Source organism: Canis lupus, chromosome 11, assembly GCF_048164855.1.
Source record: "Canis lupus baileyi chromosome 11, mCanLup2.hap1, whole genome shotgun sequence".
In the NCBI taxonomy this organism is placed as follows: domain Eukaryota; kingdom Metazoa; phylum Chordata; class Mammalia; order Carnivora; family Canidae; genus Canis; species Canis lupus.
The window spans coordinates 33,544,800-33,566,249 of NC_132848.1; the positions used below are offsets into that span (position 1 = coordinate 33,544,800).

Sequence of the window (21,450 nt, forward strand, 5' to 3'; positions counted from 1 at the left end):
ATGAAAGGAGGAAAAAATGAACATTCTCCTTGCTCATTTGCCTAATTTAAAAGCATCAAGAAGCTTTTTTTAGAGGGGGGAGAAACATCATCCATCTGAAATGGAGGAAGTATCTCATCAAGGAGCCAAGAGAGAGATGGAGACATAAGTTTCAAGGGCTGACATATTAATGGACAAACCCTGTGCCTGATTTGTTTTTTCCCATCCCCTTTAAGCTCAGAAATCACTGCTTTTTTGGAAGCTCTTGCACTGAAAGGAAATTTCTTTTTTCCTAAGAGGAGATCTGAGCTCTCCTCACCTACCTCTGGCCCCAATGTCCTGCAGTTTCACATCAGTTCAGACCAACCCACAGACATTTACTGAGGGGCCACCATGTGTCAGGTGCTGTGCTGGATTTATTCTTTCATTTCTCAAAGATTTAGTGATCAGAGACTACCCCATGCTGTACATTCACCCATTCATTCAACAGTTGGCCATTGCCAGGCATCGTGCCAGCTCTGAGGATAAAGAGCGGCACAGACTGGCCACACCTAGTTTAGCCAGAGAGACAGTAAGAATTCTTACTGACATATCATAATAAGGAATTACTTGTGACAAGGAGCCATAATAGAGCCTGATGCTGGGAAAGCGAAGATAAAGGAGATCTTGCTCACGTCCATCCCTCCTTTCTGTCCCATGGCTACTGACTTTGCTTGGGTCCTCCCTGGTGGCATGGCCTAGGGACAGTGTGGATGAGAAGCTAACCTGCTGTCTCTAGGCCTGGGGCTTCTCTGTGTCCCTGGAACTGATGTGAGAGGCAGAGTGGTCCTCTGCTAACCTGGGCAAGATGTTTAATTCGGTCTTGGATTTTCCTTTGCAAATTAGGGATAACAGTAGCACTAGGACAGGGCTCTCATGAGGATTAAATGAGATGTGTCCATTCAGCTGCTGTGCAGCCTGCCTTGTGTAGACATTGAGTAATTGTCAGCCTCTATCATCAGTGGCCAGCATGGCTCCTTCCTTAAAGGGGGCCCCACATCCAGAGACACGTCTTACTCTTTGGCACAAGGTCCCAGTGTCTGCTCAGATCCTAAGAGTTTTACCTTTTGGGAGAGGTGGTGGAACTTTCCCTGCTCATCCTGAGCCACAGGCTTTGAAGGGCTTCATAATGGCTCTCAGCAGCGCTGCCCTGGACTCCTGCTCGCCCCACATTCTGACTCTCCATCCAGGAATGCAAGACCAGGGAACCCTGCCCCCTTCCTTCAGGGTCCCCTCCATAGACTGGGTAGTGTTGCTCCCCTTCACTTCCCAGCTGGTTGCAGAGTGCTCCCGTCTTCTCCTGCTCGTCTTCTCCTGCTTGCACAGAACCCTCGTCAGCCAGCACTCCCTGGAAACGTCTTGCAGTCCAGTTGAGACCCTGGGTGGGACTCACAGCTTTTCCTTCAGCTGAATCCACCTGCACACCTTCAACAGAGGGCCTTTTGGAGACGTTAGGCCCCACTGCATGCCCCCGACTATTGTTAGATGCCATCCCAGTGCTGCCCGGGCACCCACCCCTTCTCCCAGGGGTGTCAGGGGGCCTCTTCTGTCCCACCCGAGAGGCATGGAAGGGAAGATAAGAACAAGTCCCAGGCTGGCCCTCCTCAGCCCACATCTCCGCGTCTGCAGGCAAGTCAAGGTGGAGAGTCTGCCTAATATCTTCTCTGATTATCTGGGCTTCAAATTGGCTAATGGCCAGTGTTTGAGACCAAGATCCCTCCTTTATCCGAGTGAGCATTCCCCCACAGCACAACTCCCCAAATCGAGTGCAGTGTTTCCACCTGGTGGCTGTTCTTACTTTCTCTCAAACAGGCAGGGCTGGCATGGAACCACGGCCAGATCCGGATGGCTGTGGCTGTGCCTGTTGTCCGCCATCTCCTCCCTCACACTCTTCCCTGTCCGTCTTCACATTTCAAAGGTTGTTGTTTGGTTCCAGTGGAAAATGCACATCAGCACTGAACACAGCGTCTGTCTCAGGCAACCCCCCCCGGCCCCCCCGCCCCCAGTAAAACGCAGGCACAGTTTTAAAGCTTCCCACAGTTCTTCTTTATGGAACAGTATTTTTTTTTTCAACATTTGTCTGACACTTGCAGGATAAAAGCCTCCTTGGAGGCAAGGGCTGCCTCCATGTGGCAGGCACAGCGTGTGTTCCATTGAAGACATATTTTAAAAAGTGGAGAAGACAGAGGCTGGGGCAGAAAAACTTCTGAATTGGCAAGGGGGCCTCACCCCAGAGTTTAAGGGTTGGTTGGTTTCACAGATTCATTTTGTAGCCTCGAGCAAGTTACTTCTCTCTGCATCTCTGCTTCCTTATTGATAAAGCAAGGCAACGCCCTCCCTCTTTTACATCTCATTAATAACCACTGAGGCCCAACAATGCAGAGACTGAAGGGTGTTAGTTGGTGACGTGACCCTGCACAGGATCTCTGCCTCTCTGGCCTGTTTCCTCATACAGTGAAGGAGCTCTGTTGTGCTGACTGATCCCTTCCCACGCCTGAACCCCTTTGGTGGGACAAAGTTCATCTCACTGTCAGATCAGACAAGAGACACTGGTATAAGGTGATAAAGTGGAGTGGTCTCTTGGTGGCTGGGGTGACCCTCAAGGGCTATCAGATCCCTCCACTATGTCCAAACAGAGCTCCCGACTCTAGGTCAGGAAAGAGATAGAATGACCGTCGTCCATCACTCTCTTTGGGTTCAGATTCATCACCTCAGGGCCTTCCCTGTTGCCAGCAGACATCCATCGGCTGCAGATTTTTGACCACGTGGGTAACCCTAAATAAACCTTTGCCATCCTTTAACATGGAAGCCTAGATTCCTCTTGGCAGGTGTCACCTTGGAAAGCCTGGAGCAGGGAAAGAGGGAGATGCAGCAGCAGTTGGACAACAGCAGGGGGTTAACAATAATACCGACAGCCAGCATGGTTCTAGCCAGCCCCACATGCACAGCTAAGTGCTTTATGTATATTAACTCACTTTAAACCCCAAGGCAACCTATGTGGTACATAATATTTTTAGCCCTATACATCAATGCAGAAATTGGGGCACAGAAAAGTGAAGTAACTTGCCCAAGGACTCACAGCTTAGCCATAGTAGAGCCCAGTCAGTGCTCAGCCCAGGCAGCTGTACTTAAGCGCTCACTATGCTTTGCAGCCTCCTCCATAGATGGAAGGAAGCAGGACGAAAGGGCTAAAGAAAGAGTGGGTGCCCTGCTGGGGCCTGAATATAGATAGAGATATACTGGGCACTGGAATGACAGGAGGTTCAATGCAGTGGAGAGGGCATCTCTAAAAGTAGTGCAGTCAGTACATACTGATAATGATGATGGTGGTGATAATGACAGCACCTAATATTTTTACAGCTCTCAGCACTGTTTCTACATTCATTCGGTGAATTCTATCAACAAATACTGGACACCTGCTGCGTGTTGGGCAAACAATGAACAAAATGAACATTGGCCTTGCCCTCATGGAGCTCAACAAATAAACATGAAAATAAACATTTAAGGGCAATCATGATTTTATTAGCTTTGTTGGCAGGATTATAAATTTTATACCTCAAAGCTTCCTCTCTGGATGGCTTCAAAGTTAACCATGAGCATTTGGGAAAATACGCTCATTTTTAGAAGGGAAAAGGTAATGGTCTTATAAAGGGAAGGGAGAACCAGAGATTATTTTCTATTATTCTGCTCATGGATACCCAAGACTAACATTTCTTGAAACTTTCTTCTTTGGCTCCTAAACATTCTTCTTTCTTAGCCTTCTCTTTATCTACTTGTTTATGGGATGACAAAGTCAGTAAGAATGTGCTAGAAGCTGAAGTCTTGGTCGCCCCAATAACTGGACTAGTGATCTGGCTCAGGCCTTCTGCTTGGAAGGGCTGAAGAAACAGTGGGGAGTAGAGCAGACAAGGTTTCATACAGGATGTAGATACCTGCAAGCCAGTGTTGGTTTACCAGTAAAAAATCATTTTCCCTCCCAAATATTATATTGATATTTGAGATACCCAGCTGGATATTATCATTCTTTCTGATCCAAAGTATTATTGTTGTTCATTGAAACATGCTAAGACATTCATTTGCCTTCATGGTTTGCAGTCACTGGAAACACATCCAGGCCATTCTAAGATATATTTAAAAATCAGACACCATCCAGACAATGAAATATTATTTTGCAGTAGAAAGAAATGAAGCCCTGACACATGCTACAGTATGGATAAACCTGGAAAACAGGGTGCTCAGTGAAAGAAACCAGTCACAAAAGGTCACATGTTGAATGATTCCATTTATATGACATTTCCAGGATATACAAATCTATAGAGACAGAAAGGAGAGCATTGGTAGCCAGGGGCTAGAGGGAAGAGCACTGAGGAGTGACTGCTGATGGGCATGGGGTTTCTTTTTGAGTGAGGAGAATGTTCTGGAACTAGATAATAGTGATAAAATATGCACAGCTCTGTGCGTATCCTACACTGAATTGTATACTATAAAAGGGTGAATTTTATGTTATAGAAATTCTAACTCAATAAAGCTGTTATTAAAAAAAAAAAAAAAAAAAGTCATGGGCAGCCCGGGTGGCTCAGCAGTTTAGCGCCACCTTTGGCCCAGGGCCTGATCCTGGAGACCCGGGATTGAGTCCTGCGTCGGGCTCTCTGCGTGGAGCCTGCTTCTCTCTCTGCCTGTGTCTCTGCCTCTTTCTCTCCCTCATGAATAAATAAAGAAAATCTTTAAAAAAAAAAAAAAGTCAGCACAGCTGGGTGGCTCAGTCTGTTAAGCAGCTGCCTTTGGTTCAGGTCATGATCTCAGGATCCTGAAATTGAGCCTCGAGTCAAGGCTCCCTGTCCAGCCAGGAGTCTGCTTCTCCCTCTCCCTCTGTCCCCCCACTGCTCGCTTGTGTGCTCATGCTCTCTCAAATAAAAAGTAAAATCTAAAAAAAAAAAAAAGTCAGGCAGCATTACTGTAGCTGTGATGGGTCAGATCTCACTGTATTAAGTGAAAAGTTATGGAAGATTTACAAGATAAAAACCAAGTGATATGCAATCATCAGAGGTTGAGTGTATTTCTGTACAAGAAAATAAGTACAGGGACACCTAGGTGGCTCAGCGGTTGAGCATCTACCTTTGGCTCAGGTCGTGATCCAGGGGTCCTGGGATCAAGTACCGCATTGGGCTCCCTGGGGGGAGCCTGCTTCTCCCTCTGCCTGTGTTTCTGTCTCTCTGTGTCTCTCATGAATAAATAAATAGCTTAAAAAAAAAAAAGAAAAGAAGTACATAGAGTCATTCTATGTAAGGAATATCAGATCAATCCATTAATCAACTTAATGATAATTTTTACTTAATTTCAAAGCAAATTTTCGCATTAAATAGTACAGAAATGAAAACTTTAAAAGAAATGTTCATAACTGCATCAGGTGGTAATTAGGGGGGTTTTTAGTAAGTGACTGTGCCAGTTCAAATTATCCCTGGGGAATCTCTGGCTGGGATTCAGCTACAGATAGCATGTTTTTAACATACAAACTCAAATCTTCACAATAACTGTAGTTGCTGATGTGCCTCTTCCCATTTATAGGAAAGGCAACAAAGACCTGAGAGGCTAGGAGACTTGCCCCAGGGTGTGCCCGTAGGAAGTGACACCAACACTATTTAAACGCTAGTCTGTCTGGCTTCAAAGCTTGCATTTGTTCTTCTTCCTCATGCTGTGGCATTCCACGAACACAGCTTCCCCAAACCAGAGAAAGTGGTATTATCCCTTTGCTCACCGCCCCAAGTAAGCAGTGCTCATTCTGTACAACACCAAGTATACCTTTAACCAAAACTTTAGATTTATCTTTAATCTTAAGACATTACATTGTGAACATAAACTGAGACACAGAAATGCAGACACCGAAATAGTGCAGTTTTTATTTAACTATCTTCTGAAGTCACTGAGAAGAGGAGCCATATTAGGCTCATCAGACTTGTAAGGAGGGGCTTTCCCCACCTGGAAATGAAACTGAACAGCCTGTAAATAGAAGAAAGTTACATGGAAAAGCCAAGGGCTTGGAAATGCCACGGCAGCATGTCCCCACAGGATTCAGAGTGGTCGTAGACACTTTGAGTCGTTCAGATGATCCCAGAGCCACAGTTTCACTGGGGATGTTGTCTGAACTGTGAACAGCACCCAGGAGAATCCTCATGGGAGACAGGCTGACAGCCTGAGCCTGTTTGGTGCCATAAACATCATAGTAAGAACAAGAAAAGCATATCTGCAGACAAATATTGCCATCCTATCGCTTTGTTTATTTTTGACAATTCCGTTTCTCAGGGAAACAGGAAATGTAAGAGAAAGGAATGTTTGTATTTTGGTAGGGTAGGTTTAGTTTAATTTTTCTAAATATGCCACCAGTATTTTTCCAAGACACACTAACTGTAGGAGGAGGTGAGGCAGAGGGTTCAGAGGTGGGGATTCCAAGGGCAGAGAGTGTTAAGCTGGCCAGTGAAACCATGGACCTCACTCAGCAAACATTTCCTGGGGCCCCTCCCGCATGCCAAACCTGGTCTAGGGCAGTTTTGAGAATGAAGAAGGCAGGCTGGGTCTCTATCTTGGGTACCTGGGTGGGTGGAGGGACGGATGACTGAGGTTAGGATACTGGAGGAGGAGAGAGCATTTTGGAGGGGAAGTTCACGAGGTTGCTTGGAAATGTTGAGTTGGAGGTGCCTGTGAGACTACCTGGGGGCTGGTTCAGGAGGCAGGTTTGCGAGGAGAGGCCCCAAGCAACAACAGACACAGATCCACAGCTCCTTATGGAGCCTACAGTCCAGTGAGGGAGTTACACATTTGTCCAGCCATCACACAGATGAATTAAGAATGGCAGAAGTGCTAGGAAGGAGAAAGTGGTGAGCAGGCTGTGACCTCAGCAGGGAGGTGAGAGCCAGCTTTTTGAGGAAGCAACATCAGAGCTGAGATCTGAAGAATGACTAGGAGGAGCAGGGACAGTGTTCCTGTCAATGATAACAGCATATGCAAAGGCCCTGTGGCTGAAGAGAATAAAGCTAGTATCAGGGCCAGAAAGAAATCCAGTAAGGCTGGGACAGAGAGGCTGAGGGGGGAATGTGGGTGAGATGGGGGTGGGGAAGAAGGCAAGGACCAGTTCACACAGCCCTGTAAGCTGTAGTCTCAACTTGTCTCATTCATCTAGGTGGTAATTTATGAGTTTGTCAGAACAGGATAGAATTGGAAAGGACTATCAAAGGTCATCTTATCCATTCTTCCCCCTCCAGACAGGAGTGTCTTTGTGTGCAGTGCTTACATTCCAAGGAGATTCGGTCAGATACTACATACGGAGGTTAAGGTTTATCAGGCAGCTGTTGGGATATTTCTGTTCTCTCTTCTGAATGAATCTTTTTTGAATGCCCCAAACAAGCCCTGTTTCTGGGCTGCCCCGTTTCTGTCAAAGGCTTCATCATGTTCCCTGCTCACAACCTGGGCATTAGGCTTCCTTCCCCTCTTTTCTTCCCTTCCTGCATCTGAGGACTGAATGAGTCCTATCTATCAGCCTTTAACATCCTCCCAACCCAAGTCCCCAGGATCCCAGATGTGAAGGGAATAGGAACCAGTGTGGACCATCACCCTACTCCATGCCAGCTCAGACATTTCCTGACTTAGTGTAAGCCTCTTCACTGGCAGTGAGCATTTAATGACTGACATCTGTTATAATGTTAATTCTTCAATGATCTTCCTGTTTGGCAATTGAGGAAATTGAGTCACAGAGTGGTCAGTGGCTAGCCCAAGGGCTCATCTCATAACCAGAGGTGTTGGAGCTAGATGTGAACTCTGGGGGTCCTTCTGGCTCCAAAGCTCATGCTATTCCTGCCACACACTGACCGGCCTTGTCTTAATGAGTCTGCTGACCTCCACCTACCTATCCAGTCAAATCAAATGAGTGGACACCATTTCTGGGCACATGGGAAGCATTTGATGGTGCATAGAATGACTCTCCAAAAGTAGCACCATGTGGAAGCAGGGCAGTGGGCTCTGGCCAAATCCTAGCTTCCCCACTTTCTTACTGAATGATCCTAGGCAAGAAATTTCACTTCTATTGGCCTTCATTTCCTTGTTTGTAAAATGGGGGTAAAAATAGAGTTATCTCATAGAAGTGTCAAGAGATTTAAATGAGGTGATATACATAAAGTGCTTAGCACCATGCCAGCTACATTGTAAGTGCTCCAAAAATGGAGCTGTTTTTACTATGACCTCCATAAGAGTCTTCCTAAACCTAATTTGTATATGTCTACCTTCTGCACACAAACCCTCAATAGCTGCCTAGTGCCCACAAAATGCATCCCCCAAGCTTACTGCTCCCCAGATTTCCATCCTAATTCACTCCACTTCCCCAACAAGTGCCTGCTGAAACTAACTTTATCAACAGTTTCTCCCCAAATTCTTTCTGACTCTGCCTCTTTGTGCATACCATGTCTCCCCACATGGGAGGCTTTGTCTAATACCCACCCAACAATATACTACATACACAGCATCTACTAGATCCAGTCCTTGTGTGGACCCTGGAGATACAGTGGTAAACAAACCGTAAGAGATGCTGACCTCTAGGGAACAAACTGAGGGCTGCTGGAGGGGAAGGGGGGAGGGGTTCACGGGGTCACGGGCATGAAGGAGGGCACATGATGGGATGAGCACTGGGTGTTCTATGCAACTGATGAATCACAAAATTCTACCTCTGAAACTAATAATGAGTAAATAAATAAACAAGCTAATCACGGTGTTTTATCAGAGCACCTATAGGGGAGTGGAGAGCTGGACACAAAGGAAATGGACATATAATTACAGTTGGTGCCTCCCAGTATGAAGGGAAAGTTCAGAGTGCCATAGAGAAGACAACAGGAAGCACCTACTTTATTATTTTCACATCTTTTTTTTTATTTATTTAAATTCAGTTAGCCAGCATATAGTACTACATCATTAGTTTTAGATGTAGTGTTCAATAATATAAGCACCTGCTTTAGACCAGTGACCAGGGGAACACTCTCTGGGGACAGAGCATCTCAATTGCTACCCCAAGTGTGGGAAGGGATTGGCCTTTCTCAATCTTATGTGTGTCCTGCACAAAACAAAACACAGTGCCAGCCACATGGTTCTAACTCATCTAGTGGCCACTGAATTGGTTTGAATTAATATTATTTTATTGAACATTAGGCAGAGTCTTTCAGAGAAAGAGATCAGCATATACAAGGCCCTGTGGCTGGAAATAATGTGGCCCATTTAGTAAAGAGCTGAAAGTCCTGTGGGTTGGTGCATAACTGGGAGGCAGAGGTTGGAGTGTAGGAGGGAGACACACAAGACAAAACTGAAGAAGTAAGCATGAGCTACATCAGGCGGAGGCTCACAGGCTTGGAATGAAGGCCCTGCTCCTCATTGGAATCTTTCCAGACTTCTTTAGTCCTTGCTTTCCTCCTCCAGACTCTTCCTGGCCTTGTTTTCTCCATACTTAGCCAGGACCAGACACTGAAGGCGTTTAAATCTCTAGAGACTCATGAATGCAGAAGGAATTGCCTCCTTCTGGGGAAAGTTGCACCAGACCACTCAGACCCCAGCCTTCCGACTCCATGGCTTGAAGAGGAGGTCGCTACAGTGCTGATCTGGGCTCCTACTGTTCTGACTCCAACCCCTCCAGAGAACAGCCAGCATGAGCACTGGGCCACCCCCACTTATTTTGGCTTCTTGGGAGACTCTTTTGAATAGGGCTCTTATCAGGGTGGGGATCTCTGGTTTCAAAAATTGATCTGCCCCTTCTAACAGGATGTCAGGCCTCTCACGCCATTGGGCAGTGCTGAACTCTGGAGCAGCCAGGGCATGTGAGCAGGGACAAGGAGCCTGCCAGAGGCTGGTGGGGCCTCCTATCCCCAAGGGGACTAAATAAAGCTATTGTTGGGAAGAGAAGAGAGAAAATAGCCGACAAGATGTTTTTTGTCCTCTGTGACCTGTGTTAGAGGAGGGTCTGGCATGTTGCAAATGATTGGAAAGGGAATGGCCTCTGGAACCTATTTGAACAGCTCAGGAAGAGAAGGAGCTGGAAAGGGGAGAAAAACTCCACCATTCCTCACCTGTCTGACCTTGGACAAATGGCTTGCCTCTGATCTCCTATCTGTCTCATGGGGCAGGGAAGATGCTACCCTATGTGAAATACCTAGTAGCATTCCTGGCTGTGACAAAACACTCCATAAGTGCAGTTGTCATTAGCCTGGAAGATCACATGGTGGGAGGTCTCACCCACAGTTACAATACCATGGCACCCACTCTCATTCCCTGAGCTCTTAGAAACCACTTAAAAAACCTGCCAGAATGCCTCCAAATTCTACCATTTCTCCCCTTAAAAAGTTCTTGGCCTGGCCTCTAGGAATTAAGACACTTGTTTGTAAGGACATCTGTACAAAGATATTTTGTGGTCTTGCTTAGTAGTAAGTAGTAAGTAGGTCTCAGTAGTAGATGAGAGAGAGGGAGAATGTTACACAAATGTCAGTTAATAGGGAAACATATGAAGAATTGTGGCACCTGTGTCCTGTGGAACACTGCGAAGCTTTAAAACCATTGGGTTAGAGATGTACCTTCTGACATGGGAGAGGAAGTGTGCATGGCATGATATTCAGTGAGAGGAGACATTTTAGAAAAAAGCAAATGTCAACCTTGACCATATATGTGTATATGTGTTTGCAAAGATTGAGCATGAAAAGCGATAGGCAGGAGTACCCATTAGACATACCAGGCAGGTGAGATCAGTTACCTCAGCTGGGAAGTGGGGGTGGGATATAAAAAAAATAAAAAAGATTGTGGCAAGATAAAAGGAAAAAGCTTAGGGTATAATATTAAATTGAAGACAGGTGTAAAATTCTATCTCTAAGATTATTGCAAAATGTCCCATTTTTAAATTGGACATTTTTAAATTTAAAGCGTCACTTTAAAAATAGAAAAGAAAAACTCTTGGGAGTGCCCCCACTTTCTCCACCATCCCCAGCCCAGCCCAGCCTCAACCAGGGGCACTTGGTGTTGGATGTAATCAATTCCAAGATGGTCTGTGACCTGTTGGTAACTACAGATACAATTCATCCTGTGCACAGTGAGCAGGTCACTCTCCTGTTCTAGAACTGAATTATTTTTCCCGACCCCCCGCCAGTCCAAGTGACCTAGATAGACTCTTGTCTTCAGCCTTGAAAGCCCCCCAACAACCTGGCCCCACATTGCCTCTTTCTTCTCTGCAACACTAGCCTAGAGCTTTGCCAACCAGTTCTAAGAAGAATGCTGTTCTCGAGGTGCCTGGGTAACTCAGTTGCTTAGGCATCCAACTTTTGGTGTTGGCTCAGGTCTTGATCTCAGGATTGTGAGTTCAGGTCCAATGTTGGGCTCCACGCTGGGTGTGAAGTCTACTTCAGAAGAAAAAAAAAAGAATGCTGTTCCCAACTAAAGTAAAAAATGGCAATGAAAATTTTCCCCTACCAAGAAAATGCATTTGCTTTAAATAATGTTTCAAAATACTTTCTTTGAAATTATCTTCCTACAAATTTTCAAATTTTTCTACATTGACTTTCTGCGTCTTGTAAATCTAGACATAATTTCTCATCCCATTATTTCTGACAATGAGTATATTCCTTCAAGTTTAGTTAAAATGGTGGAAAAGGGCACTTAGTTCAAATATATAATTCTATTCAATCATGTCCAAAGTAACTTTATTACAGATAAACTCATTTTAAGTATCATAAAATAATTCCTCCCTTCTGGTGGGTCTTTGGAGCTCATGAAAATTAAGACACCTGCCATGGGAAGACCAAAGTATTCTGCACCATTCACCCCTTCAGGTATGCTGAGCCTTCCATTGACCCATACTTGTCCTTAAGAATCCTTGTCAAAGCCTTCCTTTCTTATGGAGACTTGCTCAGGATTCCATGCCCCACCCAGATTTGGCCACCATGCCACCTTATTCTGCTCTTTGACTGTACAACCCACCTCTCTAAAACAAGAAATCTTGTCTCAGTCTCCTGTGTCCTACACAGCATAAAACACGGTGTCAGCCACATACTTCTCACTCAGTTAATTGATTTGATTTGATATTATTTTATGGATCGTTATGATTAGAAAGAATTTATTGTACCCTAGGTATGCATGTGGTCCCCAGGGAAGTGTGCCTTGATAGAGAAAGTGCTTAATTGAGAGTCAAAACTCATGATCTTGACTTCTTTTTTTTTTTTTTTAAGATTTTATTTACTTATTTATTTGAGTGAAAGAGGGAGAGAGCATGAGTAGTGGAGGGGAGGGCAGAGGAAGAGGGAAAGAGAATCTCAAGCAGACTCCCTGCTGAGTTCAAATCCCAATGTGGGCTGGATCCCATGACCAAGATCATGACCTGAGCTGAAATAGAGATTCAGATGCTTAACTGACTGAGCCACCTAGACACCCCAAAACTCATGACCTTGACTTCTCATTCTGCTGTTGTGTGGCATGAAAACAATCACTTCTTACTCTTTGGGCTTCAGTTTCTAGGAGGACACACATACGTATTAGTTTCCTATTGCTGCTCTACCAAACTAAGCTGTCAAAAAGAACGTCTTTTTACTATCTCACGGATCTGTAGATTGGAAGTCCAAGCTGGCATGTCAAGGTGCTTTACTTAGAGTCTCATAAAGCCAAGATCGGAGTGCCAACACACTGCATTTTCCTCAAGAGCTCAGGGTTCCCTTCCAAGCTCATTCCTGTTAGGACAGAATTCAGTTCTTTGCAGTATGATACACCTCAGGTCCCCACTTCCTTGCCAGCTATCAGCCAGGGGCCACCTTCGGCTCTGGGAGGCTACCCACATTCCTTTTCAAGTAACCACCCCATCTCAAAGCAGGAACAGTGTGCTAAGTCTCTCTCCTGCTTTGACTCTCTCTGCCTCCTTCTTCTGCCACCAGCCTGAGATGGTTCTCTACTCTTAAAGGCTCATGTGATTTGATTAGGTTCTCCCAGATATCTCCATATTTTAGAGTCACATGTGACATATAACATAAAACAATCCTTGTGTGACTTTATTTGACAATCTCATCACATTTGTAGCCTCCAGAGATTAAAATGGGATACCTCGGGGAGCATTCCTAGAAATTCTACCTACCACCACATGGCAACATGGGGGTGAGGCAAGATAATTGCTAAGTTCTTTCAGATTTCCCTTCGTGGCCTTCATGTCACCCTCTGCCATACTATCACAGACTGCCAAGCAACAGCCTCTGTTCCTTCCTCTATCATCCAGGTTTCCTTCACCTCTGTCCTCATTCCCACAAAACCAGTGTTAACTTCTTCCTTCCCTCAGTCCTGCTCTACACTTTTAGTTTGAATCTCCCCTTGGTGCTAAGCAGTTTGACAGTCCTTATTTCATTTCTTCTTCCCCCAACTATCAAATGAGTTAGGCATGACCATTCCCACTTTGCAGATCAGAAAACTAAGTTTTGGAGAGGCTAAAGATCTAGCCCCAGACTAGAGAATAAGTTTAACTCCAACATCCACGTTCTTTCCAATATCCATCAGTGTGTGGAGAGATAATGAGGCCGGGAGAGGTGGAGGGGAAGACAGAGCACACTGATTTCCCCTCACCTCACACTCCACCTTAAAATGAAATGGAGACCTCATCTCAAGCCCCAGTAGTGACCCAAGCAGTTCTCAAACTGCTCGAGATGTCCAGGATCTGTGAGTGGATGGCCAGGTGTGATGACCCTGTTTGGGAACAAAGGCCACTTGGTGAAAATATACCCATTCATTCCACTTTACATCACTTGGGTTGGTGAAATATGTCTTTCAACCTCAGGTGTTGGGAGCTCTTTCAGTGCCTATGAGAGTGTAAGTCAGTGCAACCACTTTGGAGAGTTAATTTGGCAATATCTGGCAAAACTGAGAAAAGCATTGCCCAGCCCCAGCAATTCCACACCTGTGCATGTGCCCTGGGGAAACTCCCCTTCAAGTGCAGGGAGGATGGAGTTTGAGAATGTCTGAACTAATACTGTCTATCATTGGAGAAATAGAAATTGCCTAAATGTTCATCAAGAAAGTGGGCAAATGGTAATGTGTTCATATAATAGAATACTATGCAGCAGTAAAAATGAATCCAAGCTAAATAGATGAGCACACATGAATCTTACAGACATATGTGCTAAAAAAAAAAGATTGTCAAGAATCTTTTGATTCTTTTGATATCACTTACATAAAATTTAAAAATGTGGAGTGCATATTGTTTGAGAACCATATGTAATAGTTAAAATATGAATAGATGCAAGGCAATAATAAACACAGAATTCATATAATGATGATTGCCTCTGGGTGGAAGGGAAAGGAGGGTGATAAGAAAGTATATCAGGGGGATCCCTGGGTGGCGCAGCGGTTTGGCGCCTGCCTTTGGCCTGGGGCGCGATCCTGGAGACCCGGGATCGAATCCCACGTCGGGCTCCCAGTGCATGGAGCCTGCTTCTCCCTCTGCCTATGTCTCTGCCTCTCTCTCTCTCTCTCTCTCTCTGTGTGACTACCATAAATAAATAAAAATTAAAAAAAAAAAAGAAAGTATATCAGGGACTTCATCTATGTGGGCAGTGGTTTATTTCTTAAGTGAGGTAATATCTACAATATCGCTCTTTATGTCTTTTTTCGTATGTGAAATATTTTGTAATAACTATTAAACTGACAAGTAATCACCACCAGATGCTTACCCCAGAACAGTAAATGGAAAGAGCAGGAAGCAAAAATGGATATTCATTATACTTCCAATATAGAACAAATGAAAAAAATGTGGATTACCAGCAGATAATACACCAAAACTGTTAAAAGTCTGGGGGCGATCATTATTGTCTTCTGTATAATAACAACATAGTGCTTTATTATATTTTCCAAACTTTTTATATAATGAGTACATATTTGCTTTTGAAATCAAAATAAAATATTGCCCTTTTTAAAAAAAAAAAAAAAACATGTGTTTGTTCTCTCTAAGCATTGAGATATGATCAATTTTAGCCTGGGGGAGCCTAGGTGGCTCAGTCAGTTGAGCATCTGACTCTTGGTTTCGGCTCAGGTCTTGATCTCATGGTTCATGGGATCGAGCCCCACATTGGGTTCTGCACTCAGCGGGGCATCTACTTGAGGATTCTCTCCCCCTACCCCTTCACCTGTCCCTCCCCCACACTTGTGTGCTCGTGCTCTCCCCCTGCATCTCTCTCAAATAAATGAATAAATCTTAAAAAAACAAAAAAACAAAACAAAACAAAAAACAACTTAGCCTGAATAAGGGATTTTTTTTTTTAATTCAATATCTACTGTAGGAAGCCCTGATAGGCTAGATCTTAGGAGAAACCGTTCATGTCAGGCTTCAAGTCTGACAGGCCCAAGTTTGAGTCCCAATCCACCCCTTCTCAGCACCTGCCTTGTGTCTCAGTGTTCTGTTTATGAAATGATGACTAAAAATCTTCCCTGGTTGCCTCCTGGAGCCACTGTGTGGGTAACATGAGATGAGATCCAATGGATCCATGACCCACAGCAGCCCCTTTCCGAAGCACCTACAGCAGCGCCTCCATGTCAGACTATACTCTGGGCACCAAGAGAGAAGATCCGGGTTCCTCCTCTCAAGGCAGACAGAGGGTCAGGACAGACAGCACTGCCAGAACCAAGTGACAAGCCCCAGGATAGACAGCACAGAGAGTAGGACATGATTACCCCTGGATGGGCTGATCCAAGAAGTTATTACTAAATAACTAGAAGGGATAACCTTTGCCCTCGAGCACCTCCAGACAGACTTGCAGACACCAAGTAAACACATCTCAAACAACATATGAACAGAATGAAGGAGGAAATGTATAGCTAGGTTTGAACCTGGTGCTCTCACTTCCTAGCTGAGTGACCATGGGCATGCATAAGCACCTAATCTTTTGAGCCCCCTCTCCTCCTCTATCATAAGAAGAAGCATGCATGTCTCATGGGTCTCGCTGAAAAGACTGGTTGAATGAAACACAGATTCCACTATCAAGCACCTTCCCTGGGTCAGGCAGTGTTCTTGGAGATGAGGATGCTACAGGAAACCAACCAGACAAGTAGCATGACTCTCCAAGGGAGATGATACAGGGCATTTGCTCAGAACAGTGCCCAACACAGTGTGGCCAATAAATGCACGTGCCCATGGTGGGCATGACAACTATTATTAAGAAACTTCATAGGGCAGCCTGGAGAAGGCTTGGCAGGGGCGGGGGAGGGGCATGCATTTCCAGATACGTGAAGGTTTTTTGAGGGATAATATAAAGCAGAAATGTGATGGGAGTAACAAAGGTGCTGTTCATTGGGTACTTAAAACATAAAGGTTTCATGTGTGATAATGTGTTTGATTGTCATAGCAACCATATGGATGGATACTCATCATCCCTATGTTACAGATGAGGAAACTGAGCCACAGATCCATGTAGAGCTTGTCTGAGGTTGCCCAAGTGATAAAGCCAGGATCTGATACCAGTCGGTTTGCTCCCCACTGCCATCTCTCCAGATTGGTGGGTTCCCCAGCCAGGCTGGGTTTTAAGAGCTCAAAACTCCTTTTGGAAGCCAATTTCACTGGCATTTCGGGTGTTCAAGCTGCAGCAGGATGACCATCTGTCAAAGCGTTCTTGTGGGGATTCCGAGTAATATCAGATGACTGGATCTTTCTACAGAACAGATGGTGCCCAAAGTCTTGGTGGCAATGCTCTAGGATGCTAATGAGTGATTTCCTCTTATCTCTTACAGCTCACAGTGCCACACTTCCCTGTGGTGGTCAAGCTGGGACACGCCCATGCCGGAATGGGAAAGGTATGAGAAGCTGCTCTTACACTTGCGTTCACACTCATGCGACCTCCCCAGTCTACTTGTTCCCCTCTCCCTCTGTCCTCTGCCAGCCTCTCCTTGACTCAGCCACCCAGAACAGTGTGAGAGGAGCCCAGGATGCAGGACGCACCCTGTCTTCCCCACCCCACCTTCTTCTGAGCTCCTGTGGCATGGAGCTTCTATCCAGCCCCGTCTGTACCGTCTGAACCCTACCTGGAATTGCTAGCTAATTGTTTCCTGTAATTGTGTATTTGGAGAAACGAATGTAAAGCATTTTATAGATGGTGATTCTTTTGTTCCCATCATCATTTCCACAGCTGCTCTCTAAGCTTATGTCTTACTCATCTCCCCACCACCCACAGGGCCAGAACCTAGAAGGAGGTGAATATACATGGCTCCATGGAGGAAGCTCATGGAGTCAGTTAGCTTCTGCAAGAGTAAATCACATATTTCACCCAGTCACAGGTGATATATTTGTCAGAATTGGTCAGATCCTTTCAGTTGCACTTGTAGAAACTCAAATCAGGAGACAAAAGATAATCCATTGGTTCAAGGCATCAGGAAGTCTGGGAGAGTTCTTGACAGGTCTGGGCAGAGCTGGATCTAGGAGCCCAAGCAAGGCCAGGAGAGCTTGGTCTCCTGTATTTCTTGACTCTGTTCCTCTCTGCCTGGTGTTTTCTTCAGGTAGTTAAGATGGCTGTGGGTGGCCTTTATTCTGGTCCCCAAACTCACTTCCTGGAGGAAAAAAGATGGTGCCTTTCCAGGCTCTCTATAAATCCCATAGAGGAACACTGATTAACCTTTCTTGGGTTCCTGTGCTACTAAGATGCACGTGTGGAGATGTGGAGATGTATGCAGCCCCAGTCCAACCCACTGGATCAGGATGCCCACAGGAAAGGGAGACTTACTCCTAAATAAAAGGAGTGGGAATATGGGGAAGTGTGAGGGCCCCCACAGGCCCACCTCTGAAGCCTCTGACTCAAAGAGATAAAAACCTTGATCTGAGCAGGCACAGCCCAAACATAAATAATCCTGCATCTGGCACCTTTGTTCTTCCCCACCCTGTGATGCCTTCTGTGTCATCTGTTCCCACATAAACTGCATGCCCTTCAGGCAGCAAAGAGTGGAAAGAGCTGAACAGGTCAGGGCATGACCCATAGCTCCGATATTTGTGTGAATTTGTACAAGTTGCCATCTGACCTTGGCCTTCTCTGTCGAATGGTGATGATTCTAACAACCGTCTTTAAAATAAATCCTCCCTCTAAAATAGTACATCTTCCTGAAAGTACACACCATGAGGGCAGGGGTCTTGCCTATTGGTCCACTGCCATATGCCTGGTGCCGAGTAGCCTATTGGTTTGTTGGGCAAGTGGATGAATGAGTGATTCCCTCTTTAGATGTGCCCTTGTGTCTGTGCCCTGCTCTGTGCCTTCCTCCTAATGCCTCCTGCACCTCTGCCACTGAGCTGAGGCCCTTCCACTCTTCTGGGACTGCCCTTGCATTAGTCCTCAGCGACCCTATGCTGCTGAATCAGCAGACACCTTTCGGACCCTACAGGAGCTGACCTCCCTGTATCTCTTAAAGCTGCTTGCTGTCCTTTCTGTCCCAAAACTCCTTTTCCAGTGGCCCTTGACTCATGCTTCTCTCCTGGCTCTCCTCTGTCTCCACCACTGCTTCACAGTCTCCTCCATGTTGGTTTCTTGCTGCAGCATCTTCAATGTGTCTGTGCCAACAGCACATGCAATCTGAGCACTCATCTGCTCTCTTGGCTTCTACAGCCACCTGCATGCCAACAGTCCCCCGGGTTGCATTTCCCATCCAGACCCTCAGCTCTTATACCCAGCTCCCTCCTCTACATGCTCCCCTTGTCTCCCATGAAAACTTATCCCAGACAACCTGCACTCCCTCTTGTCTTTCTCCTCCCCCACCCCCTTCTGTGGTGTTCTCTACAGCAGGAACCGCCAATCCCTCCATCATCTCAAAACAGAAATCTGGGAGTCATCTTCCTCCTCCATGTCCAATAGGTCATCAAGTCTTGTCACTTGCCTTTGTTAATGTTTCTCAAACCCATCCCTTTCTTTCCACCCATTGCCACCATGTTGGACAACTCTGGGAAAGTTAAAAGAGTTCCCAAGAATTAAATTCGGTGTCTAAAGCTTCAAAGTATCCCAGACAGGAAATATTTAAAGAGACTGATGCAATGCTTGGGGGAAGGGGTGCTCTGAGAAACTCAGGCCCAAAAGGGACTCCCAGAGCATGGAAAGAAGGCCATGTATCCAAGGATAAAAGCCACTGGCTAGAACAAACTACAGTTCGCCGAAATGCTGACACCAAGGGAAAAGGGCTTTTCTCCTTCAGTTTGGAATGAGAAAACTATCAGGGATGGCCTGGGCATGCCAAATGAGCCAATGATGTCATATTCGTGTCTGAGAGGGAGAAAAACAAAATTGGTAACTTCCATGGTACTTCTGCTTCTCTCAAGAAAAAAGATTGTCTTCCTGGAGACCAGCAAAGAGAACATTCTTAGGAAGAAACTAGTGAAGAAGTTGCCAATGGACTCAGTGTTGTTGGAAATCCACCTGCATCCCTGCTGATCCACCCTCAATTATATTTTGCTGCTTTTGTTCATATATATTGATTAGTGCCTACTTGGTGCTGAGAATCAGGAGATAAATAGGACCCACTTTCTGCTGTCAAGGAACTGGAGAGACAGGCAGATAAATAGGTATAATATGTGTTGGGGTTCTGATAGGAGAGTGTGTGGTGAGTACGAAGATTGAAGAAAAGAGCTTAATTCCACCTAGAAGATAGAAGAGTAGAAAGAAGTTCCATGCCTGAAAATAGAAGGAGTTCTAACAAACAAGAAGGACCCAAAGACAAGAGATGGAATGATGCTGTCTTAACAATGAATAGAGGCTGTCACAAGGCACAGAAATCAAAATATAGGGAAATGCTATGCAGTTTGGGGAGCATTTAGGTAGGAGGTAATCATGGGGAGCACCAACAGGTTCTTTAGAAATCAGTCAGACTAGACCAATAGTTCTTATGGTGGGGGCGAGGGAATTCTGCCTCCAATGGGGCAATTTTGGTTGTCACAACTGGGGGTTGGGTAAGTACTACTGGCATCTGGCATCTACTGAGTGGAGACCAAGGATGCTACTTAACAGCCCACGATGCCTAAGACAATCCCACAATAAAGAATTCTACAGCTTAAAATATCAATAGTGTCTGAGTTGAGAAACCCAGGAGAAAACTAATTTTATTTCCTTTGTTGAAGGTTTTACCAGTCCAGAAACCAGAGGAAGCAGTGGTTATTATAGAGTTTAACATGCTTCAAAGTCTGTTCCAAAGAATTATAATTATTCAAATGCTAAAGCCTATGTTGGTCAAAGAGGCTTGGAAAATGCTGCGTTAAAGTAAGTTTTTAGTGTGGAACTTAGGAGTCCTAAATTTGCTTAGATACACTGTTGGGGTAAGAGAACATGAAAGATGCGCTGAATTTCCCAAACTTACCTGACCACAGAAACCTTTGGCTGTTTTTTTATTGTGTCCTTTAATGAATTTGTAAGAACTCTTTCCATATTAAGCACATAAAACCCTTGTCATGCTGTGCAACTCTTTTTCTCCTTTTGACAGTTATGTGTCCATTTTATTATTCAGTTTTTAAGCATTTTTAAAGGTTTTTTTTAAATATAGTCAAATGTTTCCATCTTTGGGAGGCAGTGTGTTATAGTGGCTAAAGGTACTGATTTGAATATAGGTTACACACCTCGTCATGAGATGGCAAGTAAGAGATATATATATATATATATATATATATATATAACTTCCCCCAAGGTTTCTTCATACGTACAATGCAGATAATCCTAGTAGCAACCTCGTAAGCTGGTTGTGAGGTTTAGGAGACGTGATGCATATCAAGCATATAGCTCAGTGCCTGGAACACAGTGGACACTTGATAAATATTAGCTATTAAGAATGTTCAGAGGTGCCTGGCTGGCTAAGATAGTGAAGCATGTAGTTCTTGGTCTCAGGGTCTTGAGTTTGAGCTCCGTAATGAGTGTAGAGATTACTTTTTTAATTAATTAATTAATTAATTAATTAATTAATTTTTAAAAAAGAATGTCCAGACATGCTTTGGGGACCCAAAATCCAAAATTGAAGTCAGTAAAGAAGATATGACTAAACAGCATCATCTGTCAGAAACTGTATTTCATTTGGCTGTAGTTTCAGTATGAGTCAGATGAGGAGTTGCCAAAGCTACTAAACCATAAATATGCAATAAATAGATGAAAATGGGCTCACCCTGATTAGTCATTAGGGAAATGCAAATTAAAACCACAATGAGATGCCACTATATAACTACCAGAAGAGCTAAAATTAAAAAGATTAATAACGCTCAGTGTTGGCAAGGACATGGAAGAATTGGAACCTACACACACAACTACTGTAAGTGTGAATTGGTACAACTGCTTTGGAATGTAGGTTGATAATATCCACTGAAAAGTTATACAGTTCTGTTAAGTATAGCCAGCTTAAATGCATGCATGTGCACACCAATATTTATGGCAGCTTGTTTATAATTGTCAAAAC

The 21,450-nt window shown here is 44.7% G+C and overlaps 1 protein-coding gene across 4 annotated transcripts in view; it reads left to right on the top strand.

The window, feature by feature from the left end:
* Positions 1–21,450, top strand: part of SYN3 (synapsin III) — a 452,196-nt gene that overhangs the window by 358,965 nt on the left and 71,781 nt on the right. For all 4 annotated transcript variants that reach the window (XM_072844189.1, XM_072844190.1, XM_072844192.1 and 1 more), the window contains one exon: positions 16,780–16,842. In XM_072844189.1, the coding sequence (XP_072700290.1) occupies positions 16,780–16,842 (63 nt within the window). The remainder of the gene's footprint in view (positions 1–16,779; positions 16,843–21,450) is intronic.